The sequence below is a fragment of the Balaenoptera physalus genome (genome assembly GCF_965194825.1).
Source record: "Balaenoptera physalus genome assembly, chromosome: 6".
Lineage (NCBI taxonomy): Eukaryota > Metazoa > Chordata > Mammalia > Artiodactyla > Balaenopteridae > Balaenoptera > Balaenoptera physalus.
Genome location: NC_138885.1, coordinates 47,381,210 through 47,402,263, shown reverse-complemented (window position 1 = coordinate 47,402,263; position 21,054 = coordinate 47,381,210). Strand labels below are relative to the sequence as shown.

At 36.2% G+C, this 21,054-nt stretch overlaps 1 protein-coding gene across 2 annotated transcripts in view; it reads left to right on the top strand.

Moving 5' to 3' along the window:
• Nucleotides 1-21,054, top strand: part of ARL5A (ARF like GTPase 5A) — a 46,440-nt gene that overhangs the window by 19,600 nt on the left and 5,786 nt on the right. The window contains exons 6-7 of one of the 2 annotated variants that reach the window (XR_014264642.1): nucleotides 1,438-1,763; nucleotides 14,609-14,701. Coding sequence is in view for 1 of the 2 variants with exons in the window: in XM_082465217.1 (XP_082321343.1) it covers nucleotides 1,438-1,486 (49 nt within the window). In the remaining variant the exon portion in view is untranslated. Of the gene's footprint in view, nucleotides 1-1,437; nucleotides 5,866-14,608; nucleotides 14,702-21,054 lie in introns of those variants that run through there. The other variant, XM_082465217.1, reaches the window with a different exon arrangement.

Genomic DNA, 21,054 nt, shown 5'->3' with positions numbered 1-21,054 from the left:
CAGTTTTATTTTTAAAAGGGGACATCAACAGATGATGGTATCTTTTCAATTTGGGGTTTATGTAGACTTCCATTTGCAGCAGTTGGCAAGTGGAAATGTTTGGTTTGGGGGGTTCTGTTGTTTCCCTGTGCAGTCTGACCACCTTGGTCTAAATTCTTGGTTTTAGTATTGGTGACATTTTGACTCCCACCTCTGCCATTTGCTAACCTCTCTAAGCCTGGGCTCCCTGTGTAATATGGGAAGGGTTCTGGTCTTAGTGTTGTGAAGATTAATGGAGATAATGGATATTAAGTGCTTAGCGCAGTTTCTACTTTGCTGTTAAGTAACTACTATACCTTTTAACAGTTTGGAATTAAATAATTTACTCACCTATTATTCTTATTATTTTGTATCATTTCCTATGAGTAGCTTAAAAGTAAGGAATCGAGTAACAGCAGAAAAGTATGGGACAACACCAAAACAACCATTTATTTACCTCATTGCCCTTTTTTCCCTTCTATTTCTATCATCTTTTACATTGTTAGACTGCTATACAAAAATCTGAGTTCTGGCTTTTTAAATATTAATATAGTAGCATAGTTTCTCATATCTGTAAAAGCTCCTTGTAGATAACGGTTAATGCTTCATAACAGTGCTTCATTTTCTTATAAAATTATATGTACAGCCATTTCTCTCTTACTAAACATTTAGATTCTTTTACTACAATGAATATCTCTTTCTGTATTTTGTATTATGCTCAATTACCCATTGTTCAGTGGTAACTGGTGTTAGTGATATGAGATTTTATTTCCTTCAGATTTTTAAAATATGTAGATGTAACATAAATATTGTGTGCATACTTTGTTTTAACAACTCTACTATATATTTAATATCCTGTCATTTCTACTTCATTTATATCATGAGCATTTTATCATATTGTAAAATAGTCTTTGAAAGGAAGTTTTTAATATTTTATCATATGAATGTTCCATAATTTGTTAAATTTTTCCTCTATTGCCAGACATTTAAATTTTACTTTTTCCTATTAAGAATGTTTTCATGAACAGTCGAAATACATAAACCTGTCTTTATCTCTGATTATTTTTTAGGATACATTTCTGAAAGTAGAAAAAGGGGTAGAGTATTGATATTTTAAACATTTTTGATACTTCTTGCTAAATTACTTTCTGTGGGCATTCACTGTGTAATTATTGAGCTCCTTGTATGTGTCAGGCAGTATTCTAGGCACTAGAGACATAACAGAACCAAAAATGTACAGATGCACTCTGTGAAAGTATGGCTTCACCACAATAGCACCAACATTGAATATTACTGATTTTTTAATCTTTGATGTTTAGGTAGATGAAAAATGATATCTTCTTTTAGTTTGCTGTTCATAGCTTTTTAGTTCATAACTAAAATATCTTAGTTAATCAAGATATTTTATTTTCTTTATAGATTATGCCAAGGACTTGAATGGATGATGTCACGACTTAAGATTAGATGATCTCTACTGACCTATTCTCATAGACTTTGTATAAATGAAGTGCTGGACTTTACCTGAAAGCTGCAAAAATTAATGGTTTAGATATATTTATAATAAACTGATTTAAACAGTTAAACTTTTTCTATAAGAAGAAAAATTAAGACCACTTATTTGAAAACAAAGATGAAGTCTCACCTTTCCATCTGCTTTCTCATTAGTTCCTTCCAAAGCAAGGTCTTAAAGCTGTGATGGACATTTTTCTCATAAAGAATCCTCTCAGGACATTGTGTAGCCTGTGGTAAGTACAAAGGGAGAGGAGGATATTTTTAACTTTAAGAGCTTTATTATCAAAAGTATTTTGCATAGGGTTGTGTAGGTATTGTGTATATACCTCAAATTCGAGTTAATGGCTTTGATTTATGTTCTTAAAAAAAGGAAATAACACAAAAATTAATAATATCCTTAGTTATAACCATAATGAGATGAGTACTGGCATTGGTGGTAAGTGCCATTTTGTACTTCCCCTGTGTTCTCCGTATCATACTAACCAACCCCCAAATCATTGAGCTGCTCTTAAAAAAGAAAGAAAAGAAAAGAAAGGAAAAAGCTTGACATTGTGTACCTAATTTTTTGTTGACCAAATCACATACATGGAAACATGTAGTCCAGCTGAGTGAAATATCTGTCATATTCTTGACTTAGTATTACTAATGGGCAGAATTGCACATTGAGCAATCACCAGATTGCCCCCTTTACTGGACCTTATGCCATCTAAATTTACTGAGTAAATTGTTAATCTATTTTCAGTCAATCATTAATTGTGATTAAAATTATCAAGTGATTTTTTTCAGCATTAATTGGAAACTGTTGCATGAAATATGTCTACCCAGAGAAGAAATATCACACTATAAATATTATCAAATAATTTAGCTACAGTCTTCTTAGATATTAAATTGTATGTCAAGCATTTAAAAGTCAGTTTGAGATGAAAAGTAAAGCATATTTTCTAAGCAACAAAGATAATTTCTTAATTTGAAAGTTTCTTATTTCTTAACTTAGGAGTTGGAATAGTTTGAGGGTTTTTTTTGTGTCTGTAAGTTTTCCTCTATCATCTTAAACCGCATGAGTGCATTGTTTGACAATTACAAAATACGAATCCTTTTTAATGCTTTTAAGAATTTGGTTTAAATATTGGTCAACATAATGTATTATTTTTACTAAGAAGTGACTTGGCCCCAAAACCTTTTACATTTGCTAGGTTTTTTTTTTTTCCAGCATCTGAAAGTCTAAAGTATTTCTGTTATAAATGTAAACAAACTTATCCTAAATGTGTTAAAACATATTCTTGGGTACTCTGTTGGTATATCTTTCATGCCCTGAATATCTGGTGACTAATCCCAAACTGGCATGTTTTAGAATATTCAAGAAAAAAAAAAAACTACTTTTGATACCGACCTTTTAGATTTCAAAGATTTTGATGAGAAATAATAGTACATACTATAAGTATTGACAAAACTTTGAAAGTTCCTTTCTATAAAATATAAAATGCTCGTTATATAAATCCAAGTCAGGCATGGGAAATCAGTGTTTAAAATTAGATGTTTTGTGTTTTATATTTATAATGTTCAAAATGCAAGTATAACATTTTAATATTTGTCAACTTGCTTTTACAAAAGTAAATCCTAAATTACTAAGCTTTATTTGTTCATATGTCCTCATACTTTTTCAAATCACTGTAAGAAATTGCTTGTATATTAAAAACCCAAATCTATTTTGTAGATGTTGCAGTGTCATCAGAGACAGATATTCTGTAAAGTAGCCCAGCAAATCCACACCTTTTATCCTTTTTGTCTTTTAATTTGAATAACCATGGTTTAGTCCCTTGAATTGCTGCCACATCAGTTCAACAATATACCAGCACATTCCCTTGTCATCAAGGTGTTAGCCAAAATTTATTCTTAATTGGATGTTTAAAGCATGTACTGCTTTGTTACAGTTGGTTTAGTGATTGACATGGCATCATGAGAATGCATGAAATCTTTTACCACATTTATGAAACATGCTTTTTTTGTTATATTGTACCCTCCAGGCCAAGCATTAGAAAAAAGTGGTACCTTTATACTTGTGCATAAAACCAAAATTACAATGGGAAAAATTTTTTTTAATTTATGTACGAAAATACATCGAAATCATTGTAACAGTATTACTTCCAAATAACATGGAAAGCCTCATGAATATTGGTGACTTATATGTAGTTTTTAAGTGGAATTAAGCAAAGGGCAATGGTTTTGGTTTTTTAATATGCTACTTTTGGGTGTAAACAAACATTTTATTTAGGGTTATTATGCTCAGCTTTGAAAAGAACAAAGCTTCATACCTCTGTACATGTGTCTGGATTTAAATAGCCTATGTTTGATACTTATTTTGAAAGTTGTGCAACTTCTCTTGATATCTTGGTAAAAGTAACCATATTGCTATACGCATTTAAATGTTTAATTTTGTCATATTGCATTTAGGAAGTATATCTTACACAGTCTAATAAGGATTCTTGTTTGAAATTTTTCAGTTCTATCTTCTTTGGCCCTCATGGATGGGCAAAGAATACATTGAAGGCAGGTAGTTTAGGGGGCAGGGGAAAGTGGGTAGGGAATATGACATTTTGCCTTAAGAATAAAAAAGTGCTTTAGCACTGCTGTCTGGCATTTTTAATGCAGGTAAAGTGCTTTTAGAAGCGTGGCATGGAATAGAAAAGAGTGTCTGTTTTCTGATCTTCAAGAAGTGCCTAGTAGGTAGTGACAGTGAGATCACAGAGAAGTGCAGTGCACTGAGGAAGGGCCGGAAGTCCCTGAGATGTTCTTTTCTTTTCTGTCTGAGTGTATAGTATTAAGATGTCTAGAAATGGGATTCTGTTGTCCCCTCTCACAGGCACTTTACATCTCTTGCTGTGACTACGGCAACCACATACAGTACAGACAACCTCAAAATTTGTTTATATTAGTGCACATAGAAAAACTGTAGACAGCTTTCTAGTTTCCTCTGCAGGCATTTTTGGGAATATATCTGTAGTGTGTTCTACTTTGTATATAAGGGGTAGTAGCACATCCCAGATTATCTGTGGACTTTGGAGTCATCTTCTCTCAGTTACCCAGTCGTATCCTGGAATCAATCCATCTTTCAAGGCTGGGTAGAGACAAGGTTTCTTTGCATGACTTAACTTTGAACTCTCCCACTGTCCAAATATAATCTGGAACTTCTTGCTTTAAGATTGACTTTCCCATAGCTCAGCCATCCCCTGCTCTCCTGTATCTTCATTGCCCATCAACGAAGATACGTTATCTCGGTCCTAGAGATATTCTAGACTTTACCCATATCCACTGTTCTCCAAACCACTAGTTTCTAAGTTGGTTCTCTGGTTCTTTGCTCTCCGCCACTGGCTTGATTCATTGATTTGCACTTTGCTCATTAGAGAGTATTACCAGAGTTGTTGAGTACCTCACAAGACTGGCTTGCTGTGTGCACAGCACATAGATACGTACCAGCAGTGGAGTCCTTTAAATTATACTCTATTTAACATTTTAATACTTCTTAATTTTAGCTTCTCACACTGAAAGGTAGATTCAGAAAGATAAGAGAACTACCTAGACTGCCAGCTCCTTGAGCTACTAGTTAGATGTGAAAGGGATTAAGTTATATGTGTATTGTCTTCCCATTACCAAAAATGAGTTACGTTTTGAGGAATAAAAGACACCAAACCAAATTCATATGTAGTGTTTAACCTGAAGACATCCCCACAACCTCAAAACTGTAGACCACATTCCATTTTTTCCCCTCATGTTTACTTAAAGAACAAAGGTAAACATTAGCTGTCTAAAGGAATTAGTAATGAGAAGCCTATCTTTACAAAATAAACCTGTTGAAATGGACTGTAAAAAACATCAAAATTATCAATCACCATGTATTGACACTATAGATGCAGATATAATATAGACAATACTTTTTTAAGTTCCACTTACACAAAAAATAAAACTTCTATATCATGCTCCCTCAAAGAATGTATGATAATTTTAAGACCAGAATGGTGGAGTAAAGGAAAGAAAGAGAGAATTTAAAAAGCTTGTATGCTAAAAAGTGACTGCTTCTATTAAATCCTAAAATCGTGTGTGGGATTGTGAAGAAATTGTAACAGGATACAGTTGGGTTAATTATGCAATATTTCTTACCGAATGTCTAGCCCTTGTGTATTGTTCTGAAAACTAAAGTTTGAATCTTTATGGTCTTGCCTGCTAGATATTGTGTTCTTTGGTAGAAAATTCCCATAGTCTGTACTCAACAAGTGCCTAAAACTGATTTGTGTTGATTTTTTAAGTCCATCTAATAAATTATACATGTTTTCTATGGTATTATATGTGCTTGGCTTACTGATGATACAGCCTTGAGGGTTTTTAAGTCATAATTTTTGCTTGGTTTGACTAAAAAGCCTTGAAACTGAAAATACCCATCTTAACCCTGAGTAAACCATAGGTTAAGGAAGCAGGAGCAAAACCATTTTTTCTCTTTCCTAATACAAATATTCCATGACCCTGGTGTTAGTTAATGCAGAGACTAGAAAAATAGACTCTATTTCTGTTTTTTTAAAATAATTTTAACACACAGAAAATTATATTGTGTTTTAAAATCTTAGTAAAAGTTTCTTGCTTGTGTAAGAGTAGCCTCTTAATTCTCATACTTAGTGGTTAGTAATTTTGAGTCGTATTGTTTAGATCTTGAGCCATTTCATGTGTGTGCACACCAGAATCCTTCCTCTTTAGATTCTCCTTATAAAATGAAATATTTGATAGAACTCTACTATGTTTCTCATGTTCATTCTTCCTTCCTTCCTTCCTTCCTTCCTTCCTTCCTCCCTCCCTCCCTCCCTTCATTCCTTCTTCCTTTCCCCTCCCTCCCTTCCTCCCTCCCTGCCTTCATTCCTTCCTTCTTTCTTCCTTTCCCCTCCCTCCTTCCCTCCCTCCCTTCCTTCATTCCTTCCTTCTTTCTTCTTTTCCCCTCCCTCCTTCCCTGCCTTCATTCCTTCTTTCTTCCTTTCCCCTCCCTCCTTCCCTCCCTCCCTTCATTCCTTCTTTCTTCCTTTCCCCTCCCTCCCTCCCTCCCTCCCTTCATTCCTTCTTTCTTCCTTTCCCCTCCCTTCCTCCCCTCCTTCCTTCCTTTCTCTTTCTCTCTTTCTTTCTTTCTTTTTTGACTGTAAACTCTGGGGGCAAAGACTGTATTTTCAGTGATTCACAATTACATTTTGTTTATATTTTAAACAATCTTGCATGAAAAGTGAAATGTATATATGATTTTAATTATTATAATATATACTGTTCTCTTCCAAAACTTCTTACATTGGTGATGTAAAGAAGTCCTCTAATTATTTTTGCTTGAAATAGTCCTTTAGATTAGAGTAGCCTTTTGTTACATTATGTCCCTCTATGGTTCCTTAAGAGGAAGTGATACCTGCAGAGCACTTTTAAAGATATTTTCTGGGTTAATGTTCAAGATAACACATTGAAAAGGAAGCTATAATTATGTCTAATGAGGGCTCTTTTGGTTGCTAGAGATGAGAAAAATGAATATTAATTTTAATTTGTGCTTAAAATATATTTTACTAACTATTGATTTTTAAATATGACAGATTTATCTTGTAGATATTAATCTTCCTTGCTTATTATATTTTCCTAGAGAAACTAGGTGAAAATGTGTTCCAACTAGTCTCTATATATTGACATATGTGCTCTATGTATATTGACATAATTGAAGCCGCATTTAATACAACTAATTAGAAACCTTTTGAAAATTTTTAGGTTTGTTGTATTGGAATTTCTAATATGATACAAGGTTTTGACTCAAGCTTTGTATGCAAGAAGAGGTGAAAATTTTTTCTTATCTCTTTATCATTTATTAACTTGTATTTCTCTGTATCCTAGGAAAATTGTACATTCAAGGAATATTCCAAAAAGTGATAATCTTAGAGCACTTGGGTGCTTTTGTATTTCATCAGTGCTGATACGTTAGGTACCTAGGGAAATAATGCTTCAGGGCCTTCTTGACAAGACAACTTCGTGGGTGGCTGGGGGATATTTATGTTTGTGCTCATGTTGGGATGGAGTGGCAGATGGTAAAGGGACCTCTCCATTGGTAAAGCAGTGCAATCAGCTTCTTTGCAGGTGTGTTACTTCATTATACTTGTAACATCATTCCTGTGTCCGTAACTGACTGAAATGTCAAGTTCCAGAAATGTAAGGCATTGGGTCAGGTGACCAGTAGTAGGACCTTGTTTATAATGCAGTAAAGGAATAATGTTAAGGTATGTTTGAGGGGAGATAACAAATATGATTTTACTGGTAAATTTCCATGTTTAATATGTATATTAACTTTTTTTTAAGTTGCATGTTAACCTGATAAAAAGTATTGTCTCTGCTTTATGCTTTGAGTAAAAAGAACAGCAAAAAAAAGACAAGTTAAATTGTTACCGTATTATGTACTATTACATATACCTTTTCTTTTAGAAAAGGTTAATTATAATTACTATTCACACATCCGTGTTGTCAGTGTTTTCATTCTGGTTTATTGTCTTAATGTGTGCAGACTTGGTGATGGTAGCTCTATTAACTGTCCAGGGCTGGGATGGCCAGGGCAATTGAAAAGGTATGACGGTTGCATTATGCAAATGAAACAACGATTGTCCTCATCTTCTCTAGGAACCTTTTTATGGAACTTCGTCAATTAATAGCATTCTACCTTTTACTTCTGGGTATTTGAATTGGACATGAACCTGATAAACAGTGTGACCAGTTTGTGTGATTAATTTGTCTTAAAATGTGAGGAAGGTCCAGTCATTTAAAATGAATATTTTTAAAGTGAACAGTCATGAGAATGGTTGACAGTAAACAGGAGAAAAAGGAGGAAAAACGTTGCAGATGCCTGGGGACAGCACCTCCACACGCATGCTTGTTGAGTAGCGGTCTTTCTCCCCTCTGGAATGTAAGCTGCAGGACCACAGTGACCGCGATTGCTCTGTTTACCAGTTTACATCTCTCAGCACCAAACACGGTGCCTAGTATGTGACAGGTGTTCAGTTTATACGTGTTGACAAACGAATTAATGAACTATTAATATTTTTGTGTCCCGCCCCCCACCATGAATGGGTTTTTCTTACGTCTGTGATTGTAACATACTACCTCATTTAATTATTTCAATTTAATTTTTATCTCAAGTTTTATTTAATTCTGCCTTATTTCAAAAGGAATTCAGGGTGACTATTTTTCTGACTAGTTCTTCTAGTAGAAATAAGACATATTTCCTTAAAAATGGCCTAAAAGCATCATGCAGTGCAAATAAATATATACAAATTTTATTTCTTTGAGATCTGTGTGAATCGGCATCTAGGAATGTCAGGAATGCAGCAGTTTGTGGTTTACCATCTGTGGACATTGAAATAGTAAATGGTACAACAGCTCTTTTGGGAAAAGGTCTGTGTCATCATCTTCTTGATCTTTTATGACCTTCCTTTTTTTAGTTTTCACATCTGGAATATCCTCTTTTTGGTGCTAAATAAACTTTATCCCATGAAGAGAATATTTTCACAATGTAAAATAGCCTCCGGCAATCCTTTTGAATGTGTTCCTAATGATTGGAACCAACTTTTGGGGGATTCCATGAGTTGGGCTGCGTAAGTGACCAGGTATTCACATCACTACGTGCCTTACATTCTAGCAAATCATTCTACATCAAAATGGATAAAATCTTTTTGAAACAGATCCAGTGTTTGAATTCTAGTATTCAAATCCCCAAGTAATCTTCTACTATATTTCTATTATTTTATTTTACAAGGAACATTGTGATTGACATCTTCCAGTGAAAGTTGTTTTCGTAGTTGGGAGTGTTTCTTTTGGCTAGAATCCCAGAAGAGAAAATGGTTTGATGGGATTTGAGAATGCCTATTATTCCATATTTTATTAATATTGTATATTTTGGGTGGGGGAATTTCCACTCTAATAAAAGGATAAGCATGTTGTCTTATTTTGCATATACTTGATTATTGAGACTATTTTTCTTATATGCTTCAATGTCCTCTTAATTATTCTTTTGTTCATTTATTGTTAGAATCTTAGTGTTTTTCTTGTAAATGGAATAAGTTCTTTAAATACTAAATATATTAGTCCTTGATCATTAAACTTCCCCATTTGTCCCTTTAATTTTAATAATTATCTTTTTTTTTTCTTTTTAAAGATTTAATTTTATTTATTTTTGGCTGCATTGGGTCTTCGTTGCTGCACGCGGGCTTTCTCTAGTTGCGGCGAGGGGGGGCTACTCTTCGTTGTGGTGCACGGGCTTCTCATTGTGGTGGCTTCTCTTATTGCGGAGCACGGGCTCTAGGTGCGCGGGCTCATTAGTTGTGGCTTGTGGGCTCTAGAGTGCAGGCTCAGTAGTTGTGGCACACAGGCTTTGTTGCTCCGCGGCATGTGGGATCTTCCCGGACCAGGGCTCGAACCTGTGTTCCCTGCATTGGCAGGCAGATTCTTATCCACAGCGCCACCAGGGAAGTCCCTATAATTATCTTTTTAGCATATAAAAGTGTTTATGAATATAAAAAAATTACATAAGAAATGCATGATTTCTTTGAGTGAAAACCAGAAAAGAGACATAATAAGCAAAAAGAAAATTAAAATCATTCATTGTCTCATCATTCTAATAAAACCAGTATCAACACTTTGGAATGGGTATATATTTGAGTCAATATTTTGAATACAGAATTCTAAAAAACCCTGTAATTTTTCCACAATATACTATAAACATCTTTTACAGATGAAACATTATTTTACTGGATGTATTGTGTTTGCCTGTTTGGATTATCATAATTTATCTAACCAGTCTTCTGTTGTTAAATTGTTCCTTATTTCTCACCTTTAAAAATAATACAGTTAATACTTGAATTTATTTTTTATTCAAATTACAAATTGCTGTGTAAACGTGTTTGAATTTTTAAAAGGTGTTATTGACATGTTGCCCAATTGTCTTACCCAAAGAGTACCCACATCCTGGTCAATTCTTCACTCAAGCACATGGCCATCTGTATATTAAGACTTTTTTTTGAAATAAATTTATTTATTTATTTTTGGCTGCTACTCTTCGTTGCGGTGCGCAGGCTTCTTATTGCAGTGGCTTCTGTTGTTGCAGAGCACGGGCTCTAGGCACGCGGGCTTCAGTAGTTGTGGCTCGCAGGCTCTAGAGCGCAGGCTCAGTGGTTGTGGCGCATGGGCTTAGTTGCTTCACAGCAAGTAGGATCTTCCCGGACCAGGGTTCGAACCCGTGTCCCCTGCTATGGCAGGCGGATTCTTAACCACTGTGCCACCAGGGAAGTGCCAAGACATTTTATATTATAGTAAGATTTGTTGACCTGTTCATCGCTCCTCACAGGCCATCACTGCTCTCCAGGCATTTTCAGGTTGTGCTGTACATTCACTAGTTCTCCCTCACTTAGCAAAGGGCAGCACAGAGCTTCTCTCTACCCTCGACTTTTCTGTGATCTTTAGCCTTTAATTATTGTGCAAAGTTTACTTGCTAATCCACTTGTAATGTATCCATCCTGTGCTAATCATTGAATTTTTTTGGAAGAATAGAAGGGAAAAAACCTAAAAAAGACACTCTCAGCTCATGTTTTTTTAATGTGGGGGAAGAGTAATCTCTAACACTTTATCATCTAACAGAGATGACTGGTCTTCTGCCTTGGTGATGCTTTCCTGCAAATGTGTCAGTCTACAACTGTCAGCCTTTAATGCTAGTCCTTTTACTTTTCTTTTAAAGGTTCTTTGTTTTGTAGGAAGTTTACATTCATTTTAATAATAGAGATTGTACTCTTTCCCAGTGTGACTGAGAATCCCATCTTACCGTTATCTCTTGCAAGACAATTGCTTTTGATGAACAAGTTTTTAAGTTGCAGGAATACATCTTTGTATATTTCAAACACTTACTGTTTCATTCTTTTAAATTCTTAGCTACTCTCTGGGTATGTTTGAGGTATGAGATTGAACATCTTCATAGATTTTTGGTCATTTGTATTATATAAATTTTCTACCTCCTTTGTACATTTTACTCCTGCTTTGTGAAAGTTGTTTTAAAGTACAATGATCTTTTGCCATGTGTCATTAATCTTTTTACCTTGTGTGTGTGTGTGTGTGTGTGTGTGTGGTATCTTAAGTTGGTCTCAGAAGAATTAAAAATTTTAATTGGATATATTAGGCTTTCTTTATGGTTTGTCTGTTGTTCAAAATTTTTGTGATGGAGAAGATGGAAAATAACTATACCTAATGGTTGTAGGATATTTTTTTTGTACCCTGAGTGGATGATAATGACTTTATATTTATTCCTTTTTTCCCCCAGTAAACTGTTTCTAGTTAATGTGATAGGATCAGTAAAGAGGACATGATTGGCTTTTTATCTACTGGAATATATGTCCTACATTTTCTTTGTTTTTAAGATTTTGCCTTTTTTGTAGGACCCTACTTAAGCCATACATTGAGTACAATTCAAAGGTAAAAAGTGTTGAAAGTCCTGTGTTAATTCATTCAAAATATATATCCAGTGTCCATCCATTAATGTCCAACATATTAAGGGATATGTTAAATTATAAGGTAAAACATGCTGCCATTAAATTTTCTTTACAAGGAGGTTTTAACAATGTGGGGAAATAATTGATGTGACAGGTAAGTGGGGAAAAAAGGATACAAACTTTTACATCTAGTATGATCTCAACTATGTTTAGGAAAAAAACATAGAAAAAAGGAAGAAAATGTATCCTAACAGTATATATTACAGGTTGTTGTAAGATGACAGCATTATGGTTGATATTTTTCTGATTCTTTATGCTTTTGTACATGCCAGATATTCTGTTTTGAGCACGTTACGTTAATACTTAGAAACCAGTGTTGGATCATTTTTGTTTGTTTTTAAAGAATCATCTTAATGGGGTAGGAAAAATACAAAAAAGTTTCTAATTTATAAGTAAATGAGATGCAACTCTGTTTTTTTGTTTGTTTTATCTTCGTCTAACTGCATTTGGGGCATTATGAAGAGAGACCAAGGTGATTAGTAAATATTAATTCACTGATACAATACCATTTGCAAACTCCAGTTACAAGGTTGATTAATTTTGATAGAATTCCCATCAATCATTGTGGATATAAAGATATGAACTACTCTTTTAGCTTATTGTTGATATTTTACTGCTTTTGAAGGATTCTTGACCATGGATAAGATCCATTCAAATGGTTATTTTTCAAAAGATACAAGCAAAATGCAGTGAGAGTTAGAAAAAAGAGGTATTATTTCCTGTGTGGGGTTTAAGAAGTCTTCATATAAGCAGGCTGGTATAGTAAACCAAACACTAGGCTGGGAGACAACCTGAGTGATAAACTTAGATCTGCCGTGTACACACTTCCAGTGCTTTAAGACCTCAACTTCCTCATTTTCAAAACCCTCTTTTCTTAAGTGATATTCTGTGAAACCCCATGTAAAACAAAAACAAAAAAAATTGGTGTTTTATTTCTGTCCATTTTCTGTAAGTTCCCACATTTACTGGGTGAAAAAAAGGGGGAGCAGTATAATTAAAATTTAATTAATTAGTATCAAATTTAAAAATTTACATTTATTTAGAATTTTTAAAAATGTGTTCACTTTTTGAAAATAGGAAAATAATAATTGACAAAAAATGGGAAAGATTGATTTACTAAAGATAGAAATAAATTTTAAATGTTTAATGGTCTTTTTGTACATATAAATAGTGTTAGCATTTTGGCTTCATTTTAATCAAAATAGGATGTATTTGAGAGAGAGTGGTAGTCATTTTTTAAGAAAATATAAAATTTTTTTCAGATTAAGTTGCCTGCTTGTTTTTTGTACTTGATAAATGAGAGCCAAATTGAAATTATTTATAGTTTAATGGATTGCTTCACTAATATCTGCCAGGTGAGAACATTACTTTAATAAAAGATGTTTATACAACATTTTTCATGGTGACTATGGCTCTCAAATGTTTTATTTTTATATTATCATTGGATTAAAGAACAAATTCATTTGATGCAGACAAAATTATTTGCTACCCCTTAAAATGAATACATTTAAGAGCCCATCCATGAAAAAGCAAAGTTGATATATAAGGGAGTTATACCAAATGGGTAACAGTGGCTCTCTGTAAGGAATGGGATTGTGGGAAGGTATAAAAATGACTTAGTTGTAACTATTCTTTTATTTTTATTTAATAATTTAATAATTAGATTAAATTTTTTAAATTAGTATCAAATTAATTACAATTAAACAGTATGTTATACTTTTGATATACAGTTGGAACAGAGAAATATAAGAAATATAAATATATCTAGTGAATAATGACTATAAGCAAATAAATTATAGTTTTCAGCTGACTTATCAAAATTAATTATAATTAATGTGCTGAATTTGAATATTAGAAAACAAGCTAACACTTTAAACATTAATAACATATTAAAAGTAAAATGACTCTTACTTTAAAAGAGGATTCAGGTAATTCATACTAAACTTTCTTTTGATTTTAAGCTGCCGACAAGAGTGCCAACGTGATGACTTTCTGGTACCGTTGCTGTAAACAAGCATATATTCTGTTCCTGCTGTGTGAAAAGGAGCCACATGTAATGATTGTGGTCTTACTCAAGGACAGAGTGCTGATGATATTTCCATAGACAGTACAATGCTGCAGCTGGCTCTGTCAGTCTAGGAAGAGAGTGCACTTAAAAAAAGACCATGAAGTAATTTGCAATTCAGGGGCAGCGTTTTAAAGGAAATGAGCTGGAAGGCTACTCACTAAAGTCAAAGGAGACCTTGTGCTTTTTTTCTTTTTAATGTTTTTGTGTCTTCAAAGTGTAACCATACTAGCTTGCATAGCCCACGTTAGGATTTCAGGAAAGGGTGGACGGCGTTAAGAATTTTGCTTTTTCGAAAAGGTCTTTGGTGGGAGACCTGTAAGAAAAAATTATATACGTGTCTGGAATTTAAACCTACATTGCTAATTTCATCTAAGACATTTAAGAAATGTGTTTCAGGGATATTTATTAGTTATCTGTTCCCTTGCAGTGCAAGGCTGACAAGCATATAAGTGCACGAGTCCCAACAGCACGAAAGCAAGGAGTCAGAGTTCCCACCCTCCTTGGCTCAAAGGAAACACAAGTGAGTAGCATTCAGTGGACCAGTAACCTGGCCAAAAATCCATTAAGTGCCTAGCTAGTTTTCCTAGGACAGTATTTTAGCTACAAGTGATTTTTTGACACCATGTGTATCTCCTCACTCCTCTTCTCTAGTGTCCAAAAATGTATCTTTCAGCTTCTGTATACAATAGCAAAATAAAATTCAACAGATACCTGACTACCTACCATATCTTAGAGACGGTGCTAGGGGTCAGGGACGTAGAGAATGAAACCACATATGTTCCCAGGTTGCTTAATCTCGTGGGGAAGATTTATGAACAGTTAGCTTGGGCAGTGTTAGAAACATAACATTAGATGTGTAAGTATTTCTGCTTCTGGTTGTAAGATTTCTGGCCCAAGACTCATGAGAAATAAATCTGTGCCAGAGCATCTATCTCTTTTATTAGGTATCAGTCACATAGCTTGGTTCTTCTTTGGGATGTATTTTTTTCATGTTTGTGCCTACTGATTCCTCTTTCACCCTATATTGTGGGAATTCCTCAAGACACACCACCACTCTGCTACTCCAAGTCATTCAGGGTGTTACCAAACCTCCCTCTCCGTCCCTGACCATTTGCTTTTTATTGAGACTCATGTTGCCTACAGACATATGTTGCCTATGTGATTGTTCAGATGTCTGAAATGTGATGTGTATGTCAGAAAAATTCATCTTCCCTACTACCCATCTCTTGCTTCCTTTTTCCATTTTCTCAAATTTCATTACCATTGATCTTCTCTTGGTCCTTAAAGTAACAACCTCCTTACATAGAATGGCCTCTCCTTTTCCCCTCCCTCTCTCCCTTCAACCTTTGTTACCAGTATCTGTGTTTCTTTCCTTCTTTCCAACTTCAAACAAACATTTGGAAAGTTCTCCTGGTTTAAACTCAAAACTTTATTCCTTCCTCAAGTCTGTTCTTTCAAAATTACTGCTCAAGTTATTTAATACTAATCAGTTACATTATCACAAAAGTACTAGTATACCAAGTATTATTTTTAAAAGATAGATTTAGCAGAACAATGACAACATTTCAAAGAGATGTTTGCTAGTGATTATACATTTAAATAATAATGTTCTGTATGCATGTACTTCTTGAATTCGCAGTCCACTCAACAAAAATGGTATTAAAATTCTAAGGTATTGTTTGAAAAGTAAGTGGATGGAGAACAGCTCTGAGTTGAACTTTAACCTGTATTCAGAGATTTTCCTAGTTGTCCAGACGTTTATCCTTTCCTCCTTCAAATACTGGAACCACCTAAATAAGTCCGTTGAACCAAAAATCCCATAAAATGATCAGATGCTGCTGAATTCAGCTGGCTGATTTTCTACAGATTTACCTATTTACCTGTAAACCAATACTTTTTTTTTTCCTTAACAACATTTCTTTACAACAAAATAAGTCAGAGATTCCTTGAAATTGTTTATTTCTCCCATAATTGTCCAAGGCAGGTGTTACAGTTTGATGGCCAGGTCCTTCCGTCTTGTGACTCTACCATCCCCAAGGCCTTGCTGTTAACTGCATCAAGCCTGAAAAAGGGGACAGAGCATGGAGGAGATATGTCTGCTTCTTAAAGGCCTCAGCCCTAAAAGTGGCATGCCTGACTAATGATAATATTCCATGGGCAAGAGCTGGTCACATGGCCACCACAAGATCCAAGGGAGGCTGGGAAGTACAGTCCCTGGCTGGAGAGCCACTTCCTGGTCACCACTGTATCACAATCAATGAGTGGGATTTGGTAGACAACAACTCTCTCTGTCACGTAGGGCATTTGAACAAGTTGACAAATAATTACAGTATGGCAGTAAAGAATACGTTTAACTCGGTTAACTCAGACTGGGGGACAGGTCAAGAAAGGCTTTGGGGAGGGAGTGGCATTTGAGCTGTGTCTTAAAAGAAGAGTGAAAGTTAACCAGGTGAAGAAGAGGAAAATGATTTTAGGCAGAGAAAACATGTGAAAGATAAGGAGGTATAAAAGTATGTTCAGGAGAACAAAAGTAGTGCAGTATAAGTGGATTGCATTGCAGAGCTGTGATAAGGTGAGCCGAAAGACGTGGCTAAAGAGGCTTTAGATTCAAAGGAAAACTTGCGTATTCAAAATATTTTGTAGGATGTAGAATCCACAAGGTTTGGATGGGAGATGAGGTCTGAGATAGTGAGAGGTCATACCACCTATGGCCTTGTAACCACGGGGGAAATTTTGGATTTTATTGTAAATAAGGCTAAACTAAGGACACACATGTATTTATTCAGTCACAACAACCATATTCTGCCCCTACTCCCCAGAATACAACATTTCCTAAATGGTACATGTCAACGTAGTGTACTAGCATGGGACTCATTATTTTAGAGTGACATTGACATGTTTTTTTGAATTAATGTTCTCAGCTGAGCTGTCTCATGGTGAGAACAAGTTCACATGCAACAGAAATAAAGACAACAGGTATAGGGAGAGGAGAGAGAATGAAAATAATGCCAAACAATGCTAATGTGAATTTTTTCTAAAATGAAACGTTTTGGGTATGGTTTTGCAAAAGCCAAGCCAAGATTCAATGTTGGGGGTAGTCTCCAAAAGGAAAGTTTTCCTCTCATTTAAGATACTGGTGCCATTTCCCCCAAAGGCTGTGGTCCGATTCTTGTGGTGTCTATGACAGGCACTGGTCCAACAACTCCATGCAGAGGATTTGGGGAAGAGTTCGAGAGGTTCAAGAGAATTTATATTAGAAAACTGCTTCTAAATAAGAATCTGGGACATGATAATCTGAAAATGCACTTTTCAAAAGAGCCCTCTTTAGACTCAAGGAAAAATTTTGGGAAAGGGGAAGGTCTCAGAGTTGAAGAGCAGACTTTGACACAGTTGCCTGTAGGATATGATATGAGAGGCATTTCTGAGAGGATTTCCTATTCAAAACGGCAACGTAGCTAATTTTGAATAGCTAATCCCCGGACCCCTTGCTAACCCCAGGAACTTTCCAAAGTGCTTCGTATTAAAATGTCATTCCATTGGTTGGGGTGAGATTTTTATCTCTTAGAGTACAGTGGAATTGCCTTTACCCTGATATGGCGGATGCATTAATAGCTGAGTAACAGACAGGAATCCCATTTTGTAGAGTGTCTCCTGAAGCACCTAACTCCACCCACAGCAGGTGCCCCTTCTCGCCCACATGAGGTATTGCAACACTTCAGTGGACAGCTCAGCTCTCCTCTACCATTTTCCTTACTTTCCTTTCCCCAAGCTCAGCAGACAACCTTGCTTCATAATTTAAAAAAAAAAAACAGTCAAGGCTATGAGGTGTTAATTTCTTGATTTTCCTGCCCTCTTATCTACATATTTACCTCCCTCTGCCCATTTCTGGGAATTTGTTTCCTCCACTCACTGAGGAAAGACACACAGATTCTACAGAATGTGTCCTGAATTTGTAGACATCTAGGCAAAAACAGGATTTCCAAAAGGGAGGGAAGCTGGTGGCAGTGCTGTGAGGAGAAAACTGACCTTGCCCTTGGGCCCCATCTCTGGAGGGGAGGTGGTATAGGCTGGTGGTGGCCAGCCAGGGTTTTAGCTGGTTTCAGTTTTGAATCGTCTCTCCATCCCTTACTGATTGTGTAATTTGGAGCAAATTAATCTCTGAGCCACCTCTTTTAGCTTCACTTTTCTTTGGAAAATCGGAATAATGTCTACTTTGTAATGAGAATTAAATGAGATCATACAAGTGTGGAGGAAAGAAAATGTAATTTAAAAACCTAATTTCAGATGCTTCCACATGAAACGTCCTCAACAGAGGAAAATTTATCCTTTTGGTTAGGAAAGCATATTGATGGGCCACCTACTTCTGAGAGGCGAAGTCCAGACCCAACTGGATCAGAGAGGTTGGGATACAGTGGGTATAAATGTAGCTTGCTCTGAGTAAAGAAGAAGTGAGACTCAAATTTTCTCCCTGAAACCCAAGGAAAGCAGTTTGGACCCTGGAACTAGAGGAAAAAGCAATGGGGGAATAAGCCCAGCGTGCTCTTCCCAACAGGCATAGTAGATAATAAAGTGATGGCTGCTTTTTCTTTGGTGCTCCAGTTTCTTGTAACCCTTTCCTGTGTCTTCAGTGAAGCTTTGCAGCTTCCTTAGGTTTGTATTAACACTGCCTTAAGGAATCAGTGGAAGGTCATGTTCAGAGCAGGCTGGGGCAGACCACAGGGTGTCAATAGGGGATCAAGTGTTGTGTCTAGGGACTGGGAGCAAGTGGTGAGAAGAACCACCAGGAAAATGTAACTTCCTCTCTGGCACGCCTCATAAATATTAGGAAGGGAGCTGGACTCTCCTAGTTATCCATTTATTTGCATTTTGTAGTCTTTGTATCCCTTTGAGCCCAAAAACCTGGAGGACTTGGGGACAAGTGAAATACACTGAGTACTTTGTACTGCCGCCACCTTAGAATAAGCTACCACCCCCTCTAACCTGGACTACTACAATTGCCTCTTAACTACAGCATCTTCCATTGTCACTTCCAATCCATTCTTCGTACAATTGCCAAAAGAAGGTATTTTAAGCATAAAATGGATCAAGCTACCACCCTTCTTAAATCTTTTCTTTGGCTTCCCACTGGATAAAATCCAAACTCCTTATCTTGACCTATTAGGCCTGCATGTTTCCATGAGCCGCCTCGTGTGGTATCCAATGGCCCCCTTCACCGATAGTGCTCCAGGACCCTCAGGGTCCGTACACACCCTTCTGTCTTCTGAAGTCCTCCTCCTCCTCTTCTTCACGTGTCTGGCTCATCCCACTCAGGTCTCAACACCAGTGTCACCTTCTTGGTGCGATCTTCCCTGGCCACTCTAGATAAATAGGTCTCACCCTCTGACCCTTGCTATTATCTGTTGTGATACTCTGGCTGTTTCTTCATCACACTTAACCCAGTTTTGTGATTATCCATCCTTTTGCTTTCTTATTTACTATCTGTCTCCATGAGGGCAAAGGCTTTGAGTACTTCACAAACCCCACCATGCATCTAGCACCTGCTTTAGTGCCTGAACCCTAGTATAGGCACTCAATAAATATTTGAAGGATGGATGGATGAATGAACATGCGTCCAGAGTAACACCATTCAATAGAAATATAATGTGGGCCACATATGTAATTTTAAATTGTCCAGTGGCTACATGTAAAAAGAAACAGTAAACTTAATTTCAATAATGTATTTTATTTACCCAATGTATCCAAAATCTTATCATTCCAACACATAATCAACATAAAAATTATTAATGAGAAATTTTACATTTTTTTGTACTAAGTCTTAAAAATCCATTGTGTATTTTACACTGTCAGCACATCTCAATTTGACCTAGCCACATTTCAAGTGCTCGGTAGCCACATGCGACTCTTGGCTCCTGTACTGGACAGTGAGGTCTAGAGCGTACTAGGGCTTAATATGTGGTAGCTGTTAGATGATAAAAATAATGCAAAGCTTCAGATGAAGAAAGGCTCATTTTGAGAGATGCAGAGAGGAGTTGTACCTACTGGCCAAGTCAACAGTGTACCTGAGGCTTCATTCACCTGCTAGCATCTGGAACAACAGGGAGACCTAGCATGCCCTAATGGATGAGTAAGGCCACTGGAAGAGGAGTAAGATGGACATCCGTGCAAAAGCCCTGGCCTTCCAGACGCCACGAGCGAGTGCAGAGAGGACAGCAGAAGAACAACAGGCTTGCTGAATGGGTGGGAGGACACAGTGGACAGCAGTCTTTGCCGGAAAGGCCTCTGCCAGCAGAGTATCTCAGAATGGAATCCATCCAGACACCATCAGAGATCTTGCAGAAACATACTGTTTCTGGGGTTTGTTGGTAACAGAGGATGTAACACTGATTTTTTTTCTTATGATTAAAACTTCCTTTGGCTAATTTGTGGCCAGCATGCTTCCAGTTAGGAAGTTAGAACCAGCCAATTAGGCTGTCTACTAAAGAGTTTTAACCAGTTTTCTGGGTAGGAAATTGTCTCCTAAAAAAGTGACTTTTAGATGAGAGCCTCTCACTAGATAATATTCACCACTGCATCCATGGCACAGTGCTTGGGAGAAAAATCCATTATGTATATTTAAAACTCAGTTGTAATACTCTTGAGAGTAAAATGTGTGTCGTATAAAGAGGTAAGCCACTTACTGGTATCCAAAGCAAGAAATGTCTCCCACCCACATTACGTTTCATCGCTCAATGCCATTATCATCTCTTGTCACTGTGAGTTCCTGAATCAGGGGGACAATAGGGCAATTAGTGCCAAGTCACTGAGCCCACCTCTTTGCTCTTACAGAGCAATCTGGGTAGTGGATTCTGAATCGTTCTGCACAGAGTGTTCCCA